The sequence below is a fragment of the Trematosphaeria pertusa genome (genome assembly GCF_010094035.1).
Source record: "Trematosphaeria pertusa strain CBS 122368 unplaced genomic scaffold BU26scaffold_4, whole genome shotgun sequence".
Classification (NCBI taxonomy): domain Eukaryota; kingdom Fungi; phylum Ascomycota; class Dothideomycetes; order Pleosporales; family Trematosphaeriaceae; genus Trematosphaeria; species Trematosphaeria pertusa.
In genome coordinates this window covers 1582072-1603525 of record NW_022987215.1, presented here as the reverse complement: position 1 = coordinate 1603525, position 21454 = coordinate 1582072, and the positions used below count along the sequence as shown (strand labels likewise).

Below are 21454 nucleotides of genomic sequence, written 5' to 3'. Positions count from 1 at the left end.
GTCGGACCTCGGCCTCGACACCTCTGCCTCAGGCTGCATCATCCACTGCGGCAGCGGAGGTTTTGTCCGTTGCTGACCGTCTGTGGCGGGTATCGCTATCGTGAGAACAGTGCTCGACAGCCCCTCGTCGCTGATCACTCGGCTCACCCGAGACGAGAGACCAAGCGCCGACGCCCGTTCCGTCTGATCACGCCCAATTGATGTGCCCGTCCGACAAAGACGCAACTGAACTCGCTCACACAATCACTACCGGGTTTTCTGCTGTTCATCAATATGCTGAAGCGGCCGGTCCGGCACGCCAGTCAACCCGGCGTCTATTCGCCCTAGGGCTGTCAATATGTAGTGCTAGCCCCCCTGTCCCACGCATCACAAGGCTCACGTCAGGCACGCAGTCGGGGCCTGCAGCTAGCGAACGACAACAAGCCAGGACCCGGCCGTTCCTGGATCGTACGGTAGTCTCGATCCTCGCGATCCAACAGCCTTGGCCGCTCACCATCCACCGTCAAAGCAGCCGCCTTTCAACTACACACACGCAGACACCTTCCAACACCGCTCCTCATAATGCGCTGCTCCGTTTCTAAATAGGGTTTCTGGCGCGGTATGGCGCAATCCGCATTGAACGGCTGCGAGCGCGGCCCCCACACCCTGTTTCAGCGTAGCACTTCGGAAAGCTACCTGCGAGTGGACTGCGCGTTCGAATTCAACCGGGATACTTCTCTGTCGTGACCTACAAACACATGGGATCGTGGGAACGGGATGGTTTCTCTGTCGCCTTGCATTGAAGTGCATCTCCTCTCACAAGCTCTCCCTCAGGTAGATCGACTAGCAAAATCTGCAGGACACGTTTCGAGAAACCCCTTTATAGCAGGAAGGCTCGGGTCGTCCGCCTCAGTCCAGACGCTAGCATCTCCCGAGGTTGGTCTTGCAGCTGCTGCGGAGGCGATATCCTAACGTCTAGATATTTTCGTTCACGAGGAGTACTGCAGCTCGATACCGACTGCCCGGAATACCTGCTCTCGCTTCTTCAGGTCGAGGCTTGCGCCAAGGGTGAACAGCAGCTCTTTGATCCTGCCCTCCCACAGCACTCCAATGCGCCAGTCCTGGTCGACGCGGGCTTTGAGGATGCCAGACACATCGTCATCGGGCCCAACCGTCGGCCTCCTCCAGTCTGGGCGCAGCTTTTTAACCGCCCATTCCACGTCGGTGTTGCTGCGGCGTCGCCACAACTCGCAACCGAGCTGCAGCTCGCTTTCGTAGGAATAGAAGTTGAAGTCAAACCGGGAGCACAGCGCTAGGTTGTGGCTGGCCTTGACAGCATAGGTGGAGGAAAGATTACCCATCAACGGATTCAACGTAAGCGTCATCGTATACGGAAAGCCCGTATGGTTGGGCAGCGTCGTAAAACGTAAGCCGGTGCTGATGCCGCCGCTCTTGTTCAAGAGTCCATAGTAGAGTTCCGCTCCGGCGCTGAATCGGCCGTGCACGGGTTCAGCGACTTGCTGAGCGGTCATAGGCTCCGTGGGCGCAGCTCGAGGATCCCGTCCGAAGTTGTAGAGACCCCGTATCCCCATCAATGCCGAATCGGTGCTGTACATGTACTCCGTGCTATATTTGCCCACATCGTTCTGCAGCAGCGTGAGGATGGTGCCGCCATTGTTGAGGTTCGAGTCGCTGACGGCAGAGACACGCAGCTGCCGGGTCGGTGACAGGCGACGCAGATACAGGGCCTCTAACCTGGACTGAGGCAAGAATATGCGTCCGTACAGCAGAGTATCTGCATTCCATCTTAGCTCCCTCCGTCTATTGGTCATGGAGCATCCTCACCTTTGCGGTCGATCCGTTTCCCGCTGTGCCATATCTCCCACCACCAATCCTCGTCTGGCCTCCTTAGGTCTTGCAGATGTCGATAACCTCGTACAACATGGTGTAAGTCGAGATCGACGCTTTTGAACTTCCTCCTCAATGGAAGCGAAGAGTACAGGTAAGACACGGAGCCATCGACAAACCCCACACTTCCTATCGTATACGAGGTCGCGAAATTTGAGGCGGCAAGGGAGGATATCTGGAGTCTCAGTCCTCTCGGTGTCTGGAAGTCGAGCAATGCTGCATAAAGTCAGCGTAGGTCATGGGACGGAATGTGGAGTGAGACCTGCCTCGCGCGGTCGCGTTCAGGGCGCCATAGGAATTGTCGACGTTCCAATGCGAAGCTTCATAGAATGCATTCTGCACATTCTCCATAAAATCCAACATGTCTTCGTCCGCGCGGCATCATTCCGTGTCTGGGTCGTTTGGTCGTGGAGAGCTTGAGGCCTGCAGGAAGCCGCACCAAAGCTCGAAGCTGCAGCCGAGGCTGCCAAGCCCATTCTCGCTAAAAATTCCCCGCTGTCTGTGGACTACGAACTTTTTCTGTGCACCTTCAATCGAGAGTCAGTTCAGCATCATAACGCCAATATGCCGAAGTCAAAGCGCGCGAAAGTCGTCCACCTGTCTAAAACAGATAAGAAGGGCAAGGAGCTTTCGCAGAAGGTCTTTGCCAATGTGCAGGAAGCCGCCGATAACTTCCAGCATGTCTTCGTCTTCTCGGTGGAGAATATGCGAAACTCTTATTTGAAGGACCTGCGCGCCGAATTCTCGGACAGCCGGTACTGAAAGTCCCTCTGCGCCCGTGAGTTCAGTGCTAATTGGCGCATAGCTTTTTCTTCGGCAAGACAAAAGTCATGGCCAAAGCCCTCGGAACGACGCCCGCAGACGAGCACCTCACGAATCTGTCCGCGCTCTCCCCATATCTCGTCGGCGAAGTCGGCCTCTTCTTCACAAATCGCGAGCCTAGCGAGGTCATAGAGTACTTTTCGTCCTACTCACAAACCGATTTTGCGCGCGCCGGCATTCGCGCTACGCAGACCTTCACGGTTCCCGCGGGAGTGGTATATTCAAGAGCTGGAGAATTGCCAGCTGAGGATGACGTACCACTGCCGCACAGCCAGGAGACCACGGTCAGAAAATGGGGGATGCCCACAAAGCTGGACAAGGGAAAAGTGGTACTGGACGCGCCGTACACTATTTGCAAAGAAGGGCAGCTATTGAATAGCCATCAGACAACACTGTTGAAAATGTTCGGCGTCGCCATGGCGGAATTTAAGGTCGACATGAAGGCTTACTATTCGGCGGCTACGGAGTCTGTCACGGAGGTCGGTGCCATGGAAGAGTAGGATGCTGGGAAACTGAGGTGCAGCTGCTCGCATGACGACGGCGTTCTCAAGGCGTTGGGCTAGATTTGGAAAAGTCCTTCGGTTCTAGATCATACGGATGTTCACGATCATGATCTGAGTCTAATATACCCCGTTTTCTTGCCACTTGAGGATCCTCTTATCCGCCCAAGCACGGTGGAGGATCTTCCTCTCCCGACCTCTAGTCTTAGGTCTCAAATTCACACGGACGTGCGCCCACAGACATTTGTCTGCCCATGTACATGATCAAAAGACCTCAACAGACCGAACAGATGCGCAATACCAGCACAAATAACCAAGCAATGCATAATCTGATGGCTCGCGCCCCAAATATCGAAGCGGTTCGGATACCATTTCTCTGGGATCTGCGTATATTAGTTTGAATTCGTTCGTTGTCAAAGTGAACCTACCCTCATCGCGTAAAGCGCACCACCCGTTAAATTGAACGTCGTCATTAGCAACATCCAATCCAGGCTCATCCTCCATACTTGGGTCTCCCACCCAAACTTCACAACGCCGTGGACGATGGGGATGATGAATGAGAGACCCAAGCCGGAGTACATGGTGGTGCGGTAATGACGGTACTTTGGCAGGCGGAAGGAGGGGTGCAGCGTGGCGTACACGCAGAGGACTGCTAGGACGGAGACGAGAGTGTAGTAGGTTGTTTGGAGGGACGGTGTGCAGTAGAAGCCGTAGTACACGCAGGGCATTGTGGATCCCCACATGAGAATGACGATGCCGAGCTGATTGTTGTGGGTATATACTTCGATCGTAGGGAAAGCATTATGACTTACATAATCGAGTTGATTCCCGAAGACGTGGGTTTTCTCGCTGTGGTTGTTGAATATGTGGAATCTGCTCTTGCTTTCAACCTTTTCGCTCCACGCCATGGGGGAAGACGCATCTTACGTCGCCGAAAGTAAGAAGCATATTGCTACACCGAAGAAGAATGTTGAGAAGACTATGATATCTGCGGTAGATGCTGATTCATATCTTGAGCGTAGAGACTCGTAGAGGATGAAGGGCAGTGTGAAGAAGAGTGCGGAACCGATGAGATGGGAGTGGATATTCACTTCATGTCTGTTAGCGACCACATTTGGATCTAGCATGGTGCCTATGAAGATATTGACAAGATCAAGAAACCCACCTGTCTCATTATGTATCTGTGTTACGGTTGCAATCGATTTTCTATATGAGCTGGAGACTGTTCTGTGAAATCATAGTCAGCTACGAGATGATGTAAAGAGAATTTCAATGCTGTACCTGTATCCAGACAGTATGTACTCATTGTCCCTTGCACATGTCGGTGCTTTGTATTAGGGCACGTCTGCTCTCAAACTTACTGGTACCATGCAGCTGTCTATTGATTAGCTAGGCGCTTCAAGGGATAACGAAGTTCCTACGAATTTCATCCCACGTCAGCAGCGGTCTCTTCTTTTCGGGAGATGTCTCTACTGGCCTCCCTACTGGCCTTCCATTCGTATGAATAGACTGACAGTTCAAGTCAGCAATATTGTTCTAATCGGTCTGAATGTAGACTCACGCCGTTCTGGGCCGCGCTCGGTTTTCGAAGGCGTGTTCGGCCCATTTGAGGCTCCATGACGTTGAAAATTCTTGTTTAGCTGGATGTTGCTTTTTTAACGGCTAGGTTGCTGAAATCCGGGACCGCTAGCATAAATAACCTCTCAGAGCCGCCTAAGCGCCCGCTCTGAAAAGTCCGTGAGTGTGAAGGAGCTAGCGCAGAAGAGGCAAGTGGAAGCACAGACCTCCCACACCGTGAGGGCCAGGTTATCCAACACTCTTCCCTTCACACCTGCGCAACTTCAAACATGTCGCGATAGCAGGGCGAATGATCGATCGAAGAGACGCGGAATGATCCCAAGCGAGCTCCTTGTACGCCATGTTCGCCCCCACCTGTCCCCACGTCAATAGTGGCGCGCGCCGTGCCGCTCACACATACGTTTCAGCCGGGCAGTGATGATTGGAGTTCGCCCTGTCCAGGCGCTTAAGATGCAACAATATCATGTTTGTCGCGTTAGAGCCGGGATGATTTCCGCTATGAAGAGCATCGTCCCGAGACAGAGACCTGCAGAAATACCCTCTATTGCGGCTACTTCACTCCTCTTTGCCTAGTTGGGGTCTTTGATCATTGATAAATTCGCTCGCGGGCCGAGTATCAATGTACTCCCGGACGATTGCCTCAGCCTATGTGCTTCCAACCTACTTCTCTATCGCTTGGGCGGCTGGACCGCACGACATGCAGACCGTAGGGTTTGTTCAGGGTGACAATCAACGCGATACCATCTCGTTGCTCGTCAGTTGCCTCGTAACCCTCAGTCTCTGCGTCTATTCCGCCATTCACCTTAACTTGCCGGAAAAGGGTGAACGCTATCACTGGATGTTATGGAGGGAAGCCAAGTGGTGCACAATTGGCCTCTTTGCTCCTGAGCTTGTCCTATATACTGCATGGAGACAATTCGCCTCCGCCAAGCAGCTATGCGATGAAGTTGGACGAGCAATAGATTCAGCCGAGAATCATACTGAACAGCGAAAGATGAGTGAAACAGAGAAGGTATTGATTGCCCTTCGCCTCTCCTATCCCATTCCTTGACAAGGTCGGAACGAAGTCAGGAAGCCTGACTAGTCATAGATTGCTTCCGTCGATGTCCTCTCGCAGAAACCTAACCGAAAGCGTTCGTGGACTATAGCCCACGGGTTCTACGGGTCAATGGGCGGCATTGCCATTGATCTAGGCGATGACGACTCGGCATACGCGCACATCTTTGGAGGAGCTAAACGCCTTACTCTTACCGCAAAAGGGGTCGCGCTACTAGCACGCTGTGGCCACCTTCCCGACGTTTCTGTAGACGACATCAAAGACAAGAACAAGGCAGACTCTCTGGCGAAGCTCCTCGTCTGTATACAAGCCGGATGGATGATAGTTCAAGTCATCAGTCGACGCGCTCACGATCTTCCTACAACTCTCCTCGAAGTCCATACCGTCGCGCACGTCGTCTGCGCTTTACTCATGTACGCCGTTTGGTGGCACAAGCCTCGGCAGGTCGAAGTACCGACAATGCTTCGCGGAGACTGGGTGTGGCCTCTGGCGGCATACATGTACTCAGCGAGTCGGATGAGTGGAGCGCGGCCGAAGGGAGTCTTGGGCAACTTTCTTAACCCCAAGCCGGAGATGAAACAACTTGTCTATCTTCAAGGGAGCAATTTGTGCGCCTCTTCTCCCAACGCGATAACCATTAACGAGAGAGAACATGGAAGAGTCATCAATAGTAGCAACGGCCGCTTTGCTCCTTGCCCTACGAATCCCGCCTCGAGCCAACACCTTGAACCTGAGGTTCCACCTCCGCACGATGAAATGCTAGAGGCACGAAGGATATTAGCTGCGCAGGCCGTTGCGGCGTACCCGGCGCTTCGTTCCAAATTCGAAAGACTTAACCCCCACGACGAACGAGCGGCTGACTCTGAACGCCTCATCCCCTACACTGCCGAACTCGTCCAGCCCTACTCCCTAAACTGGCCAAACGCCGGGCTCCTTCGTCGTACGCAATCTCTCATCATGGGCATGACACTCTGGGGTGCCTCCATGGCCTATGGCGGCATCCACGTCTCCGCTTGGCAATACTTCTTCCCCACCTATGCCGAACAGCTCCTATGGCATCTTAGCTCTGTTTGGGTTACTTTCTGCGCCGGCTTCTGGCTCATGATTCACCTACTGGCGTACTTCTTCCCCTTCATTGATCGGATCTGGGTAGCGTATAACGAGAGGAGACTGGGGTCGTTGTCGACAGGAGTCATCACCCTGTTGTGCATTCTGTGTGGAGTGAGCTTTGTGGGGAGTAGAGCGTTTTTGGTGGTGGAGGCTTTTGTGAGTATAAGGGTAGTTCCGAAGAGGGTCTATGATTCGCCGGGTTGGTCGCAGGTTTTCCCGCATCTTTGAGTTATGGAAAGCATTTGGTTCAGTCGAACGTTTCAGTCTCGTAAGTTAATATGGCGTCTTTCGGCAGATATGCAGTACCAACCTCGTCTAGCTGTGCTGCTTCCGGATCATACGCCTCATACAGCCGTATTGCTCCTTCAACGCTCTGCACCAACCGAAGAAGAGTAGGGTTGCTCGTGCAGCTAAAAATGTGCCATTGCACCCAGTGGTGAAGGCCTCCAGGGTGGCTGTTACGTGCGTCGTTATATCTAGAGAATTTCACACCGTGAGCGAACACCTGACAAGGCTTCGCATGGCATAATTCTACATTCGACCTCATCACTCTAATTCCAAGGAGAAGGGGTAACTTAAAACAAGAAAAATTAATTAATTAATTAGGCACCTACCTCCACGAGCTTTATAATCACCTTGTCGGACATAATAAAAACCTTCTCAGATTACATAGGTGTATTACCTACGTACGTGCGCTCACCCAGCGCGGCTTGGTTAGAGGTGGAAATTTATCTGTCGGAGCCTCATCCCGAAGCTTGGTCCACATCTGGTTGATCTTGTCCGCAATTTCAGGCGCTAGTGGTCCTTTCTTCAGATTGTTCAAGGTGCTCTGGAGCTGCTCGATGTTGTGGGCCCCGAGCAAGATCCCGTCACCATATTCGGCGTTCAGCTGAGAGTTGAAGGCAACCCAGCGGTATGCAAGCTCGGCTTTGCTGCAGCCGGTAGCGTTTGCGATGCTGTCCCAGACTGCAAGCGCTTCCAAGTACGCCGGCTTCTTGTACATTTTGGTGTACATGCTGTCTCCCGGAGACGACTCATTGAACCTCCCGGCACCTTTCTCGATGTCTTCCTTTGTCTTCGACAGAAACCCCCCAGCCATTGGAGAGTATGCGTAGAAGGAGATTCCCAGCTTTTTAAGCGTAGGAAAGAGTGTGTTCTCAAGCCTTCGGTCGACAGCGGAGTAGTTTCCTTGGTATGCTGTTGGCAGAGGAAAACCATTTGCCTTGCAAACGTCGAAGACCTTCTGCACATCCTCAGGTTTGTAGTTCGACAAGCCGAAGCGATAAAACTTGCCCGCTTTGTAAACCTCATTAACTGCTTCCAGGTTTCCTCGAGAGGCGTTTCGTAGTCAGGGGCGTGGATATTGAAGATCCCAAGTTTGTCGATCTTCAATCGTTCCAAAGACTGGTTGATACCTTTGATCACTCAGTCTCTTTTCGCAGAGCCTGGCTCGAATTCTCCCTTGATCTTGCTGTCGATCGTGAAGTCCTTTCCGGCCTCTGCTCTTCCCAGCAACGCTTCGCTGTCTCCATACAAATGCGCGGTGTCAATCCTACCGACGCCTTCCTTCTTCAAGACTTCCAATGCTTTCTTCAAGACAGCGTTGTCTTCATAAACCGTTCCTGAACCAACTGACCCACCACCAAACACGAGTTCGATGCCGACCTTTGAAGCCGCCATGTTGTGGAATAGGTTGAAGGAGTAGCGAGTCCGTAGTTAAGATAGCGTACCTCGCATAAACATCTGGAGCACAAATGAGCACGCCTCAGGCGAGGGAGCGGGCAAACCCTGAAAATTTGCGGCTCTGCTCGGGATGTGGAGTTTCTGAGGTCACGTCTAGTGCGAAGCGGACGCCTTTGAGACCAGGCTTTTCGCGGCGTGCATGCAAGCATCCCACACGAAGGCCTCTTCAACCGCCGGATCTGGTTAGACCACGCGATATCGTCAGGCCACCAATTTGCCTTCTCGTTGCCTCGCCACATTTGAAGGACGACAAACCCTATTCCTTAGGAAACCCTTCCACGGCCGAGAGAAAACTTAAAAATGCTGCTTGATGCACAGCGCCCTGACGCACTTCCCCACCGTTGCTCTCAAATCAAATCCACCCGTCACATTTAGCCCGAGTCAGCCTAATTTCTGAACCGGAGAATCCATCGTGCGCGTACAAATGGGGGATCGAATAGACCTAAGTGTCCTAGCATCGGCTTTGCCACGTCGCCCGCTCCCCATTCGACACGACGTCTATCCGTTCATCGATCCACGCAATTTCCTCGGAAAGTTAAAGGGAAAGGTAGTTGTGGTCACCGGAGCGGGCCGTGGTATTGGACTTGAGATTGCCAAAGCGTTCGCGTCAGCTGGTGCGTCAGTTGCATACATATCGCGAACCGAGACGGAGCTTGATAGGGCCTTCACATTGCTTCGCGAGAGCTTTTCGGCGAAGGCAATCGCTATCGTTGCAGACGTGTCAGCCGAGGATGCGCCATCCACGATCATCGGTCAAGTCAACGAAGGTTGGGGCCAATCGACATTCTCGTGAACAACGCAGGCATATATCGATTGATTGGAGCACGAGAAGGACTTCACCCACTGGTGGCGCTTGATAGAGGTCAACTTACGTGGCCCGGTTGCCTTGACGCATGCAGTCCTGCCCCAGATGATCAAGCGCATGACAGGTACCATCATCTCACTGGGCAGTCGAAGCGCAATTCGTACGGCGCCCTTCTCGACTGCACACAGCGCATCAAAAGCCGCTCTACTTCGATTCCACCAGAACGTAGATTGCGAAATCCGGCAGTACGGCATTCACAGCTACTACGTTCAGCCTGGAGACGTGCCAACTTCAATCGCCCCCGGCCAAGGGGTCATCAATCTCGAAACAGCGGCGAAAGTGCCCCAGCTTCAGCATGTACTACAAAATAGCATTGGAGCATCTACGGAGTCACCTAGGTTGGCAGCATCCACAATTGTATGGCTGAGCGTCAGTGAAGATGCACGGCTGTTGAGTGAAAAATATGTTAATGCTGAGAAAGACTTGGAAGGCGTGATTCTCGACGCTAAAAGGGCTGATCTAGGAGAGATTGTGAAGCGCAATTTGTATTCCATTAAATTAGAGGAACTCGACTTCATTTGAGGAGAGGCGTGGTCCACCATAGTAGCAAAACGCTGGGCGCCGCTCACTTGTTGTATGAAAACACCAAAGCACGAACCTCGATGGTTTCTCGTGGTGGCGCGTCTGGTCGCACGCCATCCAGCTTGAAAGATGTGTGGGGGCAGCCTGCTAGGTATTAGCATAATGAGGTGACTTAAAGCGATGGCACTAGATTGACTTACACATAGAGTTTTTCGTTTCATCCGAGTCATGAGTCTTGAAGATGAGTGCTTCGTCTTTGGTCTGCCGACTGAGGAAATACCACTTGTACTTCGGGCTGTACAGTGAGTAATTGCTCTCCCCAACGTAGAGCCTCCTGATATGATCCACTCCCACGCAATCTTTGAGCGAAACGCGACTACCATCGCCAACGGCGAGCTGGTAATCCTCGATCGTGTGTTCGAATGGGCGCCAGACACGACACAACAAGCATCAACCATATATACTCCAGTTAAATTTCACGCGAGCACAAACTTACTTGATAATGCGGTAGCGGCACTTGAGCAGATCTTCTGCTCGATCACCCATGTGGTGGCGAATGCGTTTCTCGGTCGCTCCAGGTGTTTGATCTTGGTTGGGATTTTCAGAACGGCTGTTGTCGGTGGGACGGCATACACATACCAACATGCACGTAGCTCACTGGCTTAATCCATTCCATCGAGTCGTCGAGGTACACATAGTCCCCATTCTGCTTGTCGGTCTTCCTGCTGTCGCTGGTGCGGATCTACCAGGTGAAGCAGGTTAGTAGCAGCTACACTTGGGGGTGCCCTCGCCGGAACATACCTGCCAGTTGAAGCATACCACCTCATCGGATACTTCTACAGTTTCTCTAATCAGATCCGCCACCTGTTCCAGGTACCCGCCTTCCCCTTCGAGCGTTTCCGTGTTGTATTCACCAATGTCGAATTTACATGTTTTGACCATGAGGCCGTTATCGTCCATGTTAAACTCGGACTCGCGGCCTCGGATGTCAACAATGTCTTCTTTTGGACCCTCTTCGAAGACCAGGTTCGATTTATCGCGGCCGGGTGGGACGTCCATCAGAACTTGATACGGTTTCACTTTGTCGTACAAGTCCTGCCAAGCCAAGTAGGTTATGTGTTTGCGTACGGTGGTTTGCGGCAACATGGTCAGGGTAGCCATGGCCGGAAGATTTCGAAAAGCAAAGGGAAGTGGGAGCTGAACGCTTGTAAGTCGGGAAGGAGCGGGCTTTATACTGGAAGGCAAGCCAAGAAATTTAAGGTCCAGCGGCTCTCACATCAAGGTCACGTAAGGCTAGGTTTCGGGGACTGAGATTCGAGCATTGCAAAAAAATTGATAAATTGGCTGCTCATTCGATAAAGACAGTACACTTTGGAAGCTCTCCATGATCGACTACCAAGTTTCCGTTCTCGGTCATATGATACCGAACATGTACGCTCGTCTTAATATCCCCACCGTTCTCATAGCGGCAAAGCTGTTACAATGATTAGTTCATGAATGTGCCATTTTCGAAAGTCTTTTATTGATAGACTTACAGGTGTGGCCTCAAGCAGCCACATGATCACCCTTGCTCTGCTTCGTCTCTGCGTTCACGGTGAGTACATCACGACTATCTTCTTTTGCAGTCATCTCCTTGGCGTCCTCGTACCATGCGGCCCACGGTCTCTCGCGATTATCTTCCTCTGGGGCAGTGAAATACCGCTTGACCTCGTCAGAGGGGCTCTGTTCGTTGATAGCTGGTGGAGCTATTGGACTTGACAAAGATTTTAGCAGGTAAGGCAGATTTCAGAGGGTGGTGTTAGAAGCAATTTTCCAAGATGAGTCGTGTTGGTTGGAAGGCAATCACCTAACGAAGCCCTCTGCCGCTTTTATGTTAGACGGAGGAGCCCAGCATGCGGGTGCTTTGGTATTGGTCCCCGCACTTGGCTGTGGCATAGATCAGCTGGTCCAGATGTCTCAACTGGTAGACGCCTATGCTGATGATCAATAGCCTTACCTTTACCTTATCAGCCCATCAAAAGCAACCATTAGTGACACTTCACTCGGAGCCCCGCCCGGACAGATGGGTCATTGTGGCGGCAACTCGAAGACGAACTAAGCTAGAGCTGGCACGGTTTGCATCCAGTTATTGAAATTAGGCGCGAATTCAAGCCGTGTTCTTTGTACTGGCCCTTACGATCCATGCGTGTCCGCCTTCTCGTTCTGCCTGCATGGCGTGTTTTCCGCTACGACTGCGATTCGCTATTAACAGTGATCGGCCCCGGAACATAGAGTGAGGAGTGCATATGAGCTGGTCACACTGAGGAAAAGGCTCTTTCATTGGGCGTGAATGGTAGCTGTGACGACAAAGCACTGACCGTAATACCCTCATGCAGACCTCACAACCTTGAACCCCGGCTTACCATCTTGCTTCAGAACCACACCCCGCAAAAGGGAATTCGGATGGTCGAAGTGAGCGGACGGAAGAGCGGTAAAAGATAAGAAAATTGGCGGAAAGGATTGAGAGCGCCTGGACATGGACCGTAGAAAGGACCTCATTGCACTGTTACTTTGGTTGCGTTTCTGACCCTGAGTATTCCTACCTACTACGGCAGGCAGGTTATGCCTTGCGGAAGGTCTCCAATTCTGGAGCCATTGGATCATGATGCCAAGTCAAAGAGTCTATTGCACCCGACTGCACATTCGACGAATGAAAGTAGAAGTTAAAATAGTCCTGTTTGAACTGGTAATATCTCGCTCGCTTGGCTGTCTCATCTCGCGTTAAGGTCTACTTAAACGTGTCGTCGTAGAAAAAGCGGAGTTCATACGCGTGCTTCTCCGAACCTTGGAATTTAAGCTGGAGGACGTCTTCTTTCTGATCACTACGGCGTATCCGGATGAAGAAGATGCCCGTATTGTCGTAGCAAACGCCGACGTAGGCATCCCAGCCATTTTCTAGGGGCCCACTTTGGCGTCTTTCGCGAATCTCGTCTTGCATGCTATTGTAGTATTCCAGACACTAACAGGTAAACTTGCGTGCTAACTCAACCTAGTTAATAAGTTGTCCGATAGGAAGGATGCGTCGATTGTTACCCATGACCCCCACAACGCCAGGAAGCTAAGTACGAATCCATCCCAGGGCATATAACCTCTCCCTGAAAGTAGGGTTAACCACAGGAATATGATGCGTAAACAATTGGTCTGACTCGCGGAGTGCGCCCTCTGCCTTACGTAGCAGCTTTTCAGCAGCCTCTAAGACTGCCTTAGAATATTTAAGCACATCGTTAAGAGAGGTGTAGATGCCCGCGGCAGCCTCAAAAAAGTGGTAGCGAAAGTCTTGGCGATATGGTAGCTCGTAGGGCGTGCCGTCTGCAAGCGCCGCATAGGGCTTTGCGAAGTTTAGGGTCATGTTAAAGTCAAGTTCGCATACAGTCTAGTCCAGCCTGAGAGGCTTGGTGACGTAATCACGCAAACTCTCAGCTAGAGTCTTGCCCGTAATACGCTTAATTATAGCCCTAAGCACCAAGTACCTATGGCTATTATAGATCCACAAGGCGCGAAGCGAAGTGACTAGAGGGAGCTTTGCCAGGTATGTCCAGAAGTCTTTAGATTAGATGAGATAGTTACCGTCGCCTTAGAAGGTTAGCTAGAAGGCGCCCGTTAACCTAAGTCTGTGCGCCGCCAAGTTAATAAGACTGGCCTTGTCTGTTACCACTTGGGACGAAGTCCTGAATTCCGGCACAACTAACTTCGCAGGCGCAGTCCAGGAAAGTTTGCCCTCTTTGACCGGCGCGGCTATTACAGCTGCAAAGTACGACTTAGAACAAGAGCTAATACCATCCAGCGTGTCGCCATTAGCCTACTGCCTAGAGGCGACGTCTTTAAATCCAAAGTGCTTAGAGTAGATGACTTCGCCTCCATAGATAACTCTGACCGAAGCGCCGGCTACGCCTACGATTTTCAAGATTGCCTTAATGGTTGAGTGTCGTGACTTCAGCCATTCTGCGATGCTTGCCAGATCCTGGATTGGTGGGGCCATTCTGAAGGCGAAGAGGAGCAACTAGACTCTTTGAATTACTAGGTTTAGCATGCTACACGCTGTAGCTTTTGTGTGCGGCAAAGAATGGTAGGTTATCTGCGTTCCTTTGCTGTAACGATAACAAGGTGTGCAGTTTTCAGAACGGACGAGGCTTGGTACAGTACTACGCTAAAAGTTTAGTGTGCGAATACGAGTTTCTAACATCTTAACGCCGCTATATAAAAGGTAATAATCCACGAGGTCCTAGAGAGCGTCAAGGAGGCGGTTCGCATGGTTATCCCCGGCGGCCTGCTTAGTTCCGACTCGCGGACGAAATCGACAGGGAAGGTGATATCTAAGGCCCCCTCCCAGAACTTGAACGCAGGAGGTGAGATTACCCACCGAAGGTGGAAGCACCAGTTCAAAATGCAGACTTGATGAAGAGGAAGTCGGCGGAGCTGCGACCAGCATGCGACTAGCATGCGAAACGGCAGCGTCTGCCCACATGGCAGGACCAAGGTTTTGCTCCCGGAAGGGGGATTTTTCCTAAAGAAATGGCGCTTCGCCCTCATGGTCCTTAGCATAAGAGCTAGATAGGGACGTAACAGAACTATATAGTTTAGAAGAAAGCCAATCAAGCTTGTTAGCTTCTAAGGTTGTCTTTCCCTAGAGGCATGAGCGGAAACGACAGTAGACAAGCAACCAATCATAGAGAGCGGACATTGTGAGATAAGAGTTTGCTACGAGGAATATGAAAGTATCACTAGCCCTAGATAAGCGACATGCAGCCATATACCTTTCTAAGGTGTTCCCAAGTAATATGCTCCCCGTAGATGAGCTTTGCAACCCTCTTCGCAGCCCAAAGGCTTCCCTTGGGTGAAGCCATGTACTGACGATGCATAAGTTCGGCGCTTTCAGAGGCCATGTAGGTGGAAAGTGGTGTAAGATGCTGACTCTGCTTCATGTTCTCTTGCTGCTGACCCAAGGGCGGCGTCTTCCCTCCCCCCTTCTCTTCCTCTTTCGCGTTCTCATTCTCCATTTCCTTTACAAACTGTATAACGAGCTTCTTGAACTCCACGATCGGTCGATTCTCCTCCTCAGATAGCCCAGGGAAAATGACCAGTTCTGGACAGACAGACAACTGTTCGATTGGCGCAGCCTGCGCGTTGCTCCAATCAATAACTCCGGTCAGATTGTATTCGTCATCGAAAAGAAGGTTTCCGAAATGGAGGTCAAGATGACACAGTGGAAATGGGCCTCGGACTCTATCTTCAATGACGGTGTGGGCTAGAGCTGTTTTCAGCACCCAACATGCCGTAAGCCAGTCTGCATTGTTCGGGTGCAAGGCGACGATTTCTCGGTTTTCCCCTTGTCGTTGGTTGTAAAAGTATTCTAGCGACATTTCCAAAGGCCCGGGCGAATGATGCCACGCCATGGGAATGATTTCCACAGGCTGATCCGCGGCCTCTCCACACCAAAGTCGTCCAATGCGGCTAAAGGTCAGGTTTTGGAGTTCCGCAAACACATTTGCAAACTGTTTGGCTACCTTGGTATGATATTGTCGAGGTATCGATTTCGCCAGCCCATCATCGAGTTTACGGCCATCCAAGTACTCCATCAAAACATACGGGTATCCGAATGGTTTGTCTATGGACATCTCAAAATCGAAAATACGAGGTATGGGGATACTTGTACGTTGGCGGACGATGTTCATGGTGGCTATCTCGCTCAGCAACGAGGTCTTGGTGTTGTCATCGATGGTGCGATACGGAATCCGAGCAATCCAATAGGTGTCGTCAGAAAATGCGAGTTCAAGAACCAGGTTGTTGAAACCCGTTGCAAACTGGGTTAGGTTTATGCTGCAGTCGATATCGGGAGGTAGGTTCATTTGATGTTTGCGCCGCGAGTCTATTGCGCACTCCCTCAGATGCTTAAAGCTCGCTGAAGACAGTACGAGCTTGATTCGCTTATATTTGTCTGACTCTGGACTTAGGCCAGCAAAACCTGACCAATCTTCACTTGGTCTTGCCATTGTGTTCGATGTTGGCAGCATTCAAATAGAAGCTGGCGCTCGGAAAGAAGCCTCGGATGCGCAGAACGAAGAGGAGGAGCGGCGAGGGAGCGGGCCAGCGGTGTTGGAGGGAAACTAAACAAAGCGGTCGCAACAGTGGGTCGTTCCAGTAGTAGGGTGACTGAAACCACAGGCATCAGATGCCAGGCACATCGATGAAGCAGGCTAGGCGCGTCAGGTCGGTTTGCAGCAGTGGTGAGGTAGATGCGGTAGAAGGATGGCTCTCACGGTGTGGAATTCTCCGGATAGGAAGACGTGTGGAATAGCTACCCCGGAGGCCTTCGCGGATGCATACAATGCTAAATGAGCGTGCATGACAAGCCCTTAAATCCGGAGAATACCCTACCACAAGAGGGTGGGTTTATCTAGTCTTAGCAGGTTGGAGACTCGGCTGACACGTAGTTGGGACTAGCACAGAAGCGGTTTAGCCGCGGCAAACCCCCCTGCCAGTCCCGTGCCGGTGCTGAGTCAGGTATGTGGCAACGATATGACGCCCTAGGTCAATTTTTCCGCGGTTGCTCTAAAACGCTAATCGATTTGCGAAGAGAGTTAAGGGTTTATGTGACGCAGCCACTGCCAAGATTCGGAAGGACGGAAGGCGCCTCCGATTGGCTATCGGCCGTTTCGGGAGCCGCTGAGAGGTGGGCAATGTAGAAGCGAGAATCTGGGCTAGGGTCATTCCTTCTCACTTGACACTCAACACACAGCTCTCCTACTTGCAAAGAAAAGCCACTCTTCTATCTCTTTTGAGCCGCGGCAAGACCGTCTCCGTTACTTAGCTCGCACAACACACTATGTCACTCCTCCAACTTCCCCCCGAAACTCTAATTCAAATTTTCGATTACGTCGGCTCATCCTACTTCCGCTCGGATCTGTCACGCCTCACAGTCTGTAAGCAGTGGAGCAAATTTGCCCATACCGCATGCTTCAGGGAATTTTACGTCACTCAGAAGACACTACGACGCCTGCTGTCTTCTCCGTATGTGGAATCAAGTCTACCTCTAGTCAAAGACAGCGTGGAAACCCTGGACCTGGATTTGAAGGGCTTTGAAGACTGGGACTCCATTCCGCTGTCTCGATACGATTCGCAGGCCGTAAATGTCCCAAATGTGTCAACCTGGAATGGCGCTCATGGACGCGCAATGCGCGCAGCCTGGACAACAGAGCTGAATAACGATCTCCTCTACCTCGCCACCATCATCAAACAATCACAGAAACTGCGCATCCTACGCATCCAAGCCACCAGTGAACTGCATCCGATATTTCGTCTTCTAGAACGCCGCGACTACCTTTTTCTATCCACAATACGCGCCTTCTTATCAGCCAGCAACCTAGCTAGTCTGGAGCTAGATCTATGCGGTACTCGACTTATATCGCATCAAAGCCAAGAGCACGATGAAGGATTCCATATCTGCACGAGTATCGCCGCGCTTCTTACTACGCTACGACGTTTGCGACTGCGCATGCGCAGTATCTGTGCCGATGTTCTAAAGCCCCGACAACATAGCACCAATCTACGTTTGAACGAGATGCTCATCAACCTCAGTCTATCCAACGAGTCACCCCTAACCACCTCGGCGGCGCACGCAACATGTTGCGGTGCCTCCTCAGGGGGGTTCCTTCAACTGAAAGCGGATATGGAGAAGCAGGCGCAAGTTCTTGTGGCACAGATGGCGGCCCCAAAAATAGTGAGGATATTGACGCATGCGCTTCCGAGTATTGAAATGCGGGCGTTCGATGTCTTGACTGACAGAAATGTCACATTGAGTGAGGGTGCGGAGTGGGATGACGACGGCGAGGCTATCGAGGACGAAGTGTCGGACGAGGAGTCCGAGATTTCGGACCTTTCCTCAGACGACGATGGATAACCACCAGTGGTATTTAGATGTTGACTTCCTCGAATAATTGTTTGTCGCATGGATCTTCGGTACAGGTATTGAGGTGTGTTGTGCCCCGTAGCGTAAAGCGTCAAGCTCTGCGCCTTGGCATGGGCCTTTAACAATCCGATTTCTGCTTTATTTTAATGACGCGCGGGCCAAGGGAGCCAAAAAAGCGCCCGCCAATCCAGAGCCAGAATCCAAGAGGGAACAGCATGCGTTGGGCTAACTGAGGTGCACATATGGCATTAATCGGGTGCGAGTCCGTTGATTTCGGAGAGTTCTTTGCCTTCTTCATCCTTGCCGGCGTCGATGCTGGGTCAAGCGGAGAACGATCTAAAGGTTGACGTTGTCTGAAGTTACCCACGGGTAGTCCCCATAGTTGACTGGTTCACAATCATGGTTCACAATCATGGTTTACAAACGGCGATGGTTGAAGCGTGGGATGGGAGGGGAGGAATGAGGTTGGGAGAAGCGGTTGATGTTACGTCCAAAGCGGCAACTTTAGGCGAGCGCATCACCCCCGAACTGGCATCTCGAACTTTTGCATTCCCATCCTCGTCGGCGCGACAGGCGGACCATGACCTCCGAAAATACGAATTCCGATGACACGCCGCAGAATCCTCGTCGACCTCAGGCTCAGCTGTCACGCAGCATCTTCGCAGTACCAGCCCCGATAAAGCAGCTTTTCGACAAGTTTCCGCTCCTCACATACCCAACGAACGAGCTCCCGCAACGCGCGCCCAGAAATCGTAATGCGCATGTCCTATATGTTTTCGCAACCCAGGGAGAGGCTTTGGAGGGAGCGCCATCTTATAATCCGGCCTGTTTGAAATGGCAGGTTAGAATGCCATGTCCTCAGGGTTGAACAAAAAGCTAATGGAGACTGTAATGCTGTAGGCTTACCTCAAGTTTTCCAATATCGACTTCCGGATCGCTTGCTCAAATAATCATGCCTCGCCGAGCGGATCGCTTCCCTTCCTCCTGCCGTCCTCTCCCGAGTCTTCGAAACAGATACAGCCGGTTCCGTCTGGCAAGCTGCAAAGGTGGAGCATGAACAATAGTCCCTCAGCTATTGAGGAACCTGGAGACTTGCGATACGAAGCATATCTTTCTTTGCTAGACCATCGAATACGGCGGGCTTGGGTACGTTTCGTTGCTTCGCTCACCGGCCTGAAACTGACGAGAATATAGCTCTACAGCATCTACCTCTCTCACAACTCAACCTCGATCGCCGAACCGCTCTACATACTCCCTGCCTCCAGCAACCCATTCGTCCGCCTGGCAATCGCACACGAACTACACCGTGCAGCCGAAAAAGAGCTGCTGAAATTCTCAGCAGTCATAAACGCCGAAGTGCTGTACGCACAAGCGGAAGAAGCTTTTGCAGCGCTCGGGGCGGTTCTTGGAGAAGATCGCTGGTTCTTCGGAGCTAGCAAACCTTGCCTATTCGATGCCAGTGTCTTCGCTTACACGCATCTCCTCATGGACGATAACCTCGGGAACGGCTGGGTGGATACGCGTTTACGCGACGCGATGCTGTCGCGCCAGAATTTAGTGGACCATCGGAACCAGATACTCAGCACATACTTTCCTCGCACCACGTGAAAGAAAAGCGATGACTCTGACCGGCAGATGGGTGTAAATTAGCATGTACGATATATTACGAAAAGCAGAGTTTTCGGGGCACAAGGGCGTGCGAAAAAGGTACCACAAGGAGCGTTGCATATCGGCACGCGCATCCAGCTTCTCATTCGATACCGAAGTGTTTGCTTTGGGTGGGTGTGGCGTCCACCGACGCTTGGCGGAGAACGAGCTCTAGACTGGGCTGGTTGGCTCGATGCAAGGCATCAGTGAGTCATGCTCGGCCGCGTCTGCACGACAAGATGCCTCTTTGGGATAGACGAGGGTTCAAGGGCGCGGAATGGTTGATACATATTCCGCGTAAGGCTCCCTCAGGAAACTCCTAAGATCTTCAGGTTTCAATTTTCATTGCCCCACTGCCCCGCGCTGGCCTGCGGCAGCGTCGCCTTTTGAAGACAACCAACGTATAGAGTTCCCTTTCTGTTGATCACCTTGAGTCTCATCCACTGTTGACGCGACAAGAATCACATCAAGCACTCTCCCTTTGACCAATTCTCGGTCCAGCGACACAACCTCTTGACACCGGGCAATATCCCGGCTAGCTCTATCACCAGCAAGATGACACAACCCACGTCTGTCAACATGACCTTCGATACCTCCCTAGTAGACCTCAACGCATCCTTTTCCACCACCGAATCCGACCCTTCAGATGCCGGCGCCGCCAATGCAAACCCTCAAGCAGCCACGAAGACCCCAGAACTCAATCAAGCTCCTTTCAATGCCGAGCAAAGCCAGGAGACACCGAAGCAGTCGCAAGCCCTAGGCGTCACTTCTCCCCCGCCAAAACCCTCAACACCCGTCCAGCATATACCGACACAGGACGCATACGACCAGTGGGCTTCCGTCTATGACACAGACGGCAACATGCTCCAGGCCATCGACGACTTGGAACTATCTTCCCTCCTGCCAAGCTTCCTCTCCATGGTCCTATCATCAACTTACTATCCGACTCTCAACCTTTTGGATCTTGGCTGCGGCACAGGCCGCAACACCGCGAGACTTCTCTCCTTTGCATGGCCCCCGGACCGCCGTGTCAACATCACAGGCCTCGATTTCTCACGCGGCATGCTCGACGTAGCGGCTAAGAAACTTACGCCCCTCGTCTCTGCGACACCCAACATCTCCCTGAGACTGGAACAAGCTGATTGCTTCCCCACCGTCTCCTCTCAGACTTCATCTCCCATTCCCGCCGTCCCACATCTCCAGCCATCCAAGGCAGTGATCTCAACACTCGTCCTCGAGCACATCCCGCTCACGCCCTACTTCTCAACGCTCTCCAGTCTCCTTGCTCCTGGTGGGTACGCGCTTGTCACGAACATGCACAGCGAGATGGGACGTATCTCACAGGCTGGCTTTGTCAATGCTGATGGTGTTAAGGTTAGGGGAGAAAGCTACGCGCATACGCCGCAAGAGACGGCAGAGGAGGCACGAAGAGCTGGCTTGGAAGTTGTTACTCTAAAGGAGAGGGTGATGGAGAAAAGTGATGTGGAGGGTGGAATGGTAAGCGACAGAGGATGGAAGTGGGTTGGTATTAGGGTGTGGTATGGGATGATGCTTAAGAAGATTGGGTGATACAAAGGACTCTTGATGCCGACTGTGGAAATCCACTTCGAAGGCGCTTAGCGGAAAGGACGACTTGTGTGTTAGGGCTGCCATATCCAGTCATTCAAGACATTGACTTGTCCTGCCACGATCGCGGGGCTAATATATACTTCTCTTATCATGGACATAAGCCTAGTCCACCTTTGTTGACATCGACGAGTTTGAAATTAATGCCTTCA

The 21454-nt window shown here is 51.9% G+C and overlaps 12 protein-coding genes across 12 annotated transcripts; 6 read left to right on the top strand and 6 right to left on the bottom strand.

The window, feature by feature from the left end:
* Positions 1 to 968: 968 nt before the first annotated feature.
* BU26DRAFT_529420 (mitochondrial distribution and morphology protein 10) lies at positions 969 to 2250 on the bottom strand (the record flags this gene model as incomplete). Its single annotated transcript, XM_033830896.1, has 3 exons — positions 969 to 1774; positions 1825 to 2103; positions 2154 to 2250. The coding sequence occupies 3 exons, from the start codon at positions 2248 to 2250 to the stop codon at positions 969 to 971; spliced, it is 1182 nt and encodes a 393-aa protein (XP_033687251.1).
* Positions 2251 to 2421: 171 nt separating this feature from the next.
* On the top strand, positions 2422 to 3435 carry BU26DRAFT_548898 (mRNA turnover protein-like protein 4). Its single transcript, XM_033831965.1, has 2 exons — positions 2422 to 2642; positions 2693 to 3435. The coding sequence occupies exons 1-2, from the start codon at positions 2452 to 2454 to the stop codon at positions 3207 to 3209; spliced, it is 708 nt and encodes a 235-aa protein (XP_033687250.1). The 5' UTR covers positions 2422 to 2451; the 3' UTR covers positions 3210 to 3435.
* Positions 3286 to 5043, bottom strand: BU26DRAFT_516914 (uncharacterized protein). Its single transcript, XM_033828445.1, has 9 exons — positions 4771 to 5043; positions 4631 to 4718; positions 4571 to 4583; positions 4491 to 4520; positions 4375 to 4436; positions 4137 to 4299; positions 4022 to 4082; positions 3638 to 3970; positions 3286 to 3592 (listed from the first exon to the last, which is right to left on the bottom strand). Exons 1-9 carry the CDS (start codon positions 4825 to 4827, stop codon positions 3428 to 3430), a joined length of 972 nt encoding a protein of 323 aa, XP_033687249.1. The 5' UTR covers positions 4828 to 5043; the 3' UTR covers positions 3286 to 3427.
* Positions 5044 to 5484: 441 nt separating this feature from the next.
* On the top strand, positions 5485 to 7182 carry BU26DRAFT_561998 (uncharacterized protein; the record flags this gene model as incomplete). The annotated part of the gene is made up of 2 exons (XM_033832981.1): positions 5485 to 5799; positions 5878 to 7182. 2 exons carry the CDS (start codon positions 5485 to 5487, stop codon positions 7180 to 7182), a joined length of 1620 nt encoding a protein of 539 aa, XP_033687248.1.
* A 454-nt stretch (positions 7183 to 7636) lies between these two features.
* Positions 7637 to 8767, bottom strand: BU26DRAFT_538982 (Aldo/keto reductase; the record flags this gene model as incomplete). The annotated part of the gene is made up of 2 exons (XM_033831483.1): positions 8511 to 8767; positions 7637 to 8283 (listed from the first exon to the last, which is right to left on the bottom strand). Exons 1-2 carry the CDS (start codon positions 8632 to 8634, stop codon positions 7637 to 7639), a joined length of 771 nt encoding a protein of 256 aa, XP_033687247.1. The 5' UTR covers positions 8635 to 8767.
* A 354-nt stretch (positions 8768 to 9121) lies between these two features.
* BU26DRAFT_602664 (NAD(P)-binding protein) lies at positions 9122 to 10285 on the top strand (the record flags this gene model as incomplete). Its single annotated transcript, XM_033835368.1, has 2 exons — positions 9122 to 9464; positions 9597 to 10285. The coding sequence occupies 2 exons, from the start codon at positions 9122 to 9124 to the stop codon at positions 10082 to 10084; spliced, it is 831 nt and encodes a 276-aa protein (XP_033687246.1). The 3' UTR covers positions 10085 to 10285.
* On the bottom strand, positions 10128 to 11245 carry BU26DRAFT_502740 (uncharacterized protein; the record flags this gene model as incomplete). Its single annotated transcript, XM_033826655.1, has 5 exons — positions 10128 to 10228; positions 10285 to 10379; positions 10581 to 10671; positions 10724 to 10826; positions 10886 to 11245. 5 exons carry the CDS (start codon positions 11243 to 11245, stop codon positions 10128 to 10130), a joined length of 750 nt encoding a protein of 249 aa, XP_033687245.1.
* A 1606-nt stretch (positions 11246 to 12851) lies between these two features.
* Positions 12852 to 13472, bottom strand: BU26DRAFT_502739 (uncharacterized protein; the record flags this gene model as incomplete). Its single annotated transcript, XM_033826654.1, has 2 exons — positions 12852 to 13054; positions 13295 to 13472. 2 exons carry the CDS (start codon positions 13470 to 13472, stop codon positions 12852 to 12854), a joined length of 381 nt encoding a protein of 126 aa, XP_033687244.1.
* Positions 13473 to 14816: 1344 nt separating this feature from the next.
* Positions 14817 to 16493, bottom strand: BU26DRAFT_516909 (uncharacterized protein). The gene has a single exon (XM_033828444.1). It carries the CDS (start codon positions 16111 to 16113, stop codon positions 14851 to 14853), a length of 1263 nt encoding a protein of 420 aa, XP_033687243.1. The 5' UTR covers positions 16114 to 16493; the 3' UTR covers positions 14817 to 14850.
* Positions 16494 to 16849: 356 nt separating this feature from the next.
* Positions 16850 to 18160, top strand: BU26DRAFT_516908 (uncharacterized protein). The gene has a single exon (XM_033828443.1). It carries the CDS (start codon positions 16947 to 16949, stop codon positions 18018 to 18020), a length of 1074 nt encoding a protein of 357 aa, XP_033687242.1. The 5' UTR covers positions 16850 to 16946; the 3' UTR covers positions 18021 to 18160.
* A 449-nt stretch (positions 18161 to 18609) lies between these two features.
* On the top strand, positions 18610 to 19637 carry BU26DRAFT_421487 (uncharacterized protein; the record flags this gene model as incomplete). The annotated part of the gene is made up of 3 exons (XM_033823410.1): positions 18610 to 18870; positions 18930 to 19175; positions 19224 to 19637. 3 exons carry the CDS (start codon positions 18610 to 18612, stop codon positions 19635 to 19637), a joined length of 921 nt encoding a protein of 306 aa, XP_033687241.1.
* Positions 19638 to 20231: 594 nt separating this feature from the next.
* On the top strand, positions 20232 to 21245 carry BU26DRAFT_422376 (S-adenosyl-L-methionine-dependent methyltransferase; the record flags this gene model as incomplete). The annotated part of the gene is made up of 2 exons (XM_033823452.1): positions 20232 to 20276; positions 20364 to 21245. 2 exons carry the CDS (start codon positions 20232 to 20234, stop codon positions 21243 to 21245), a joined length of 927 nt encoding a protein of 308 aa, XP_033687240.1.
* Positions 21246 to 21454: the final 209 nt, after the last annotated feature.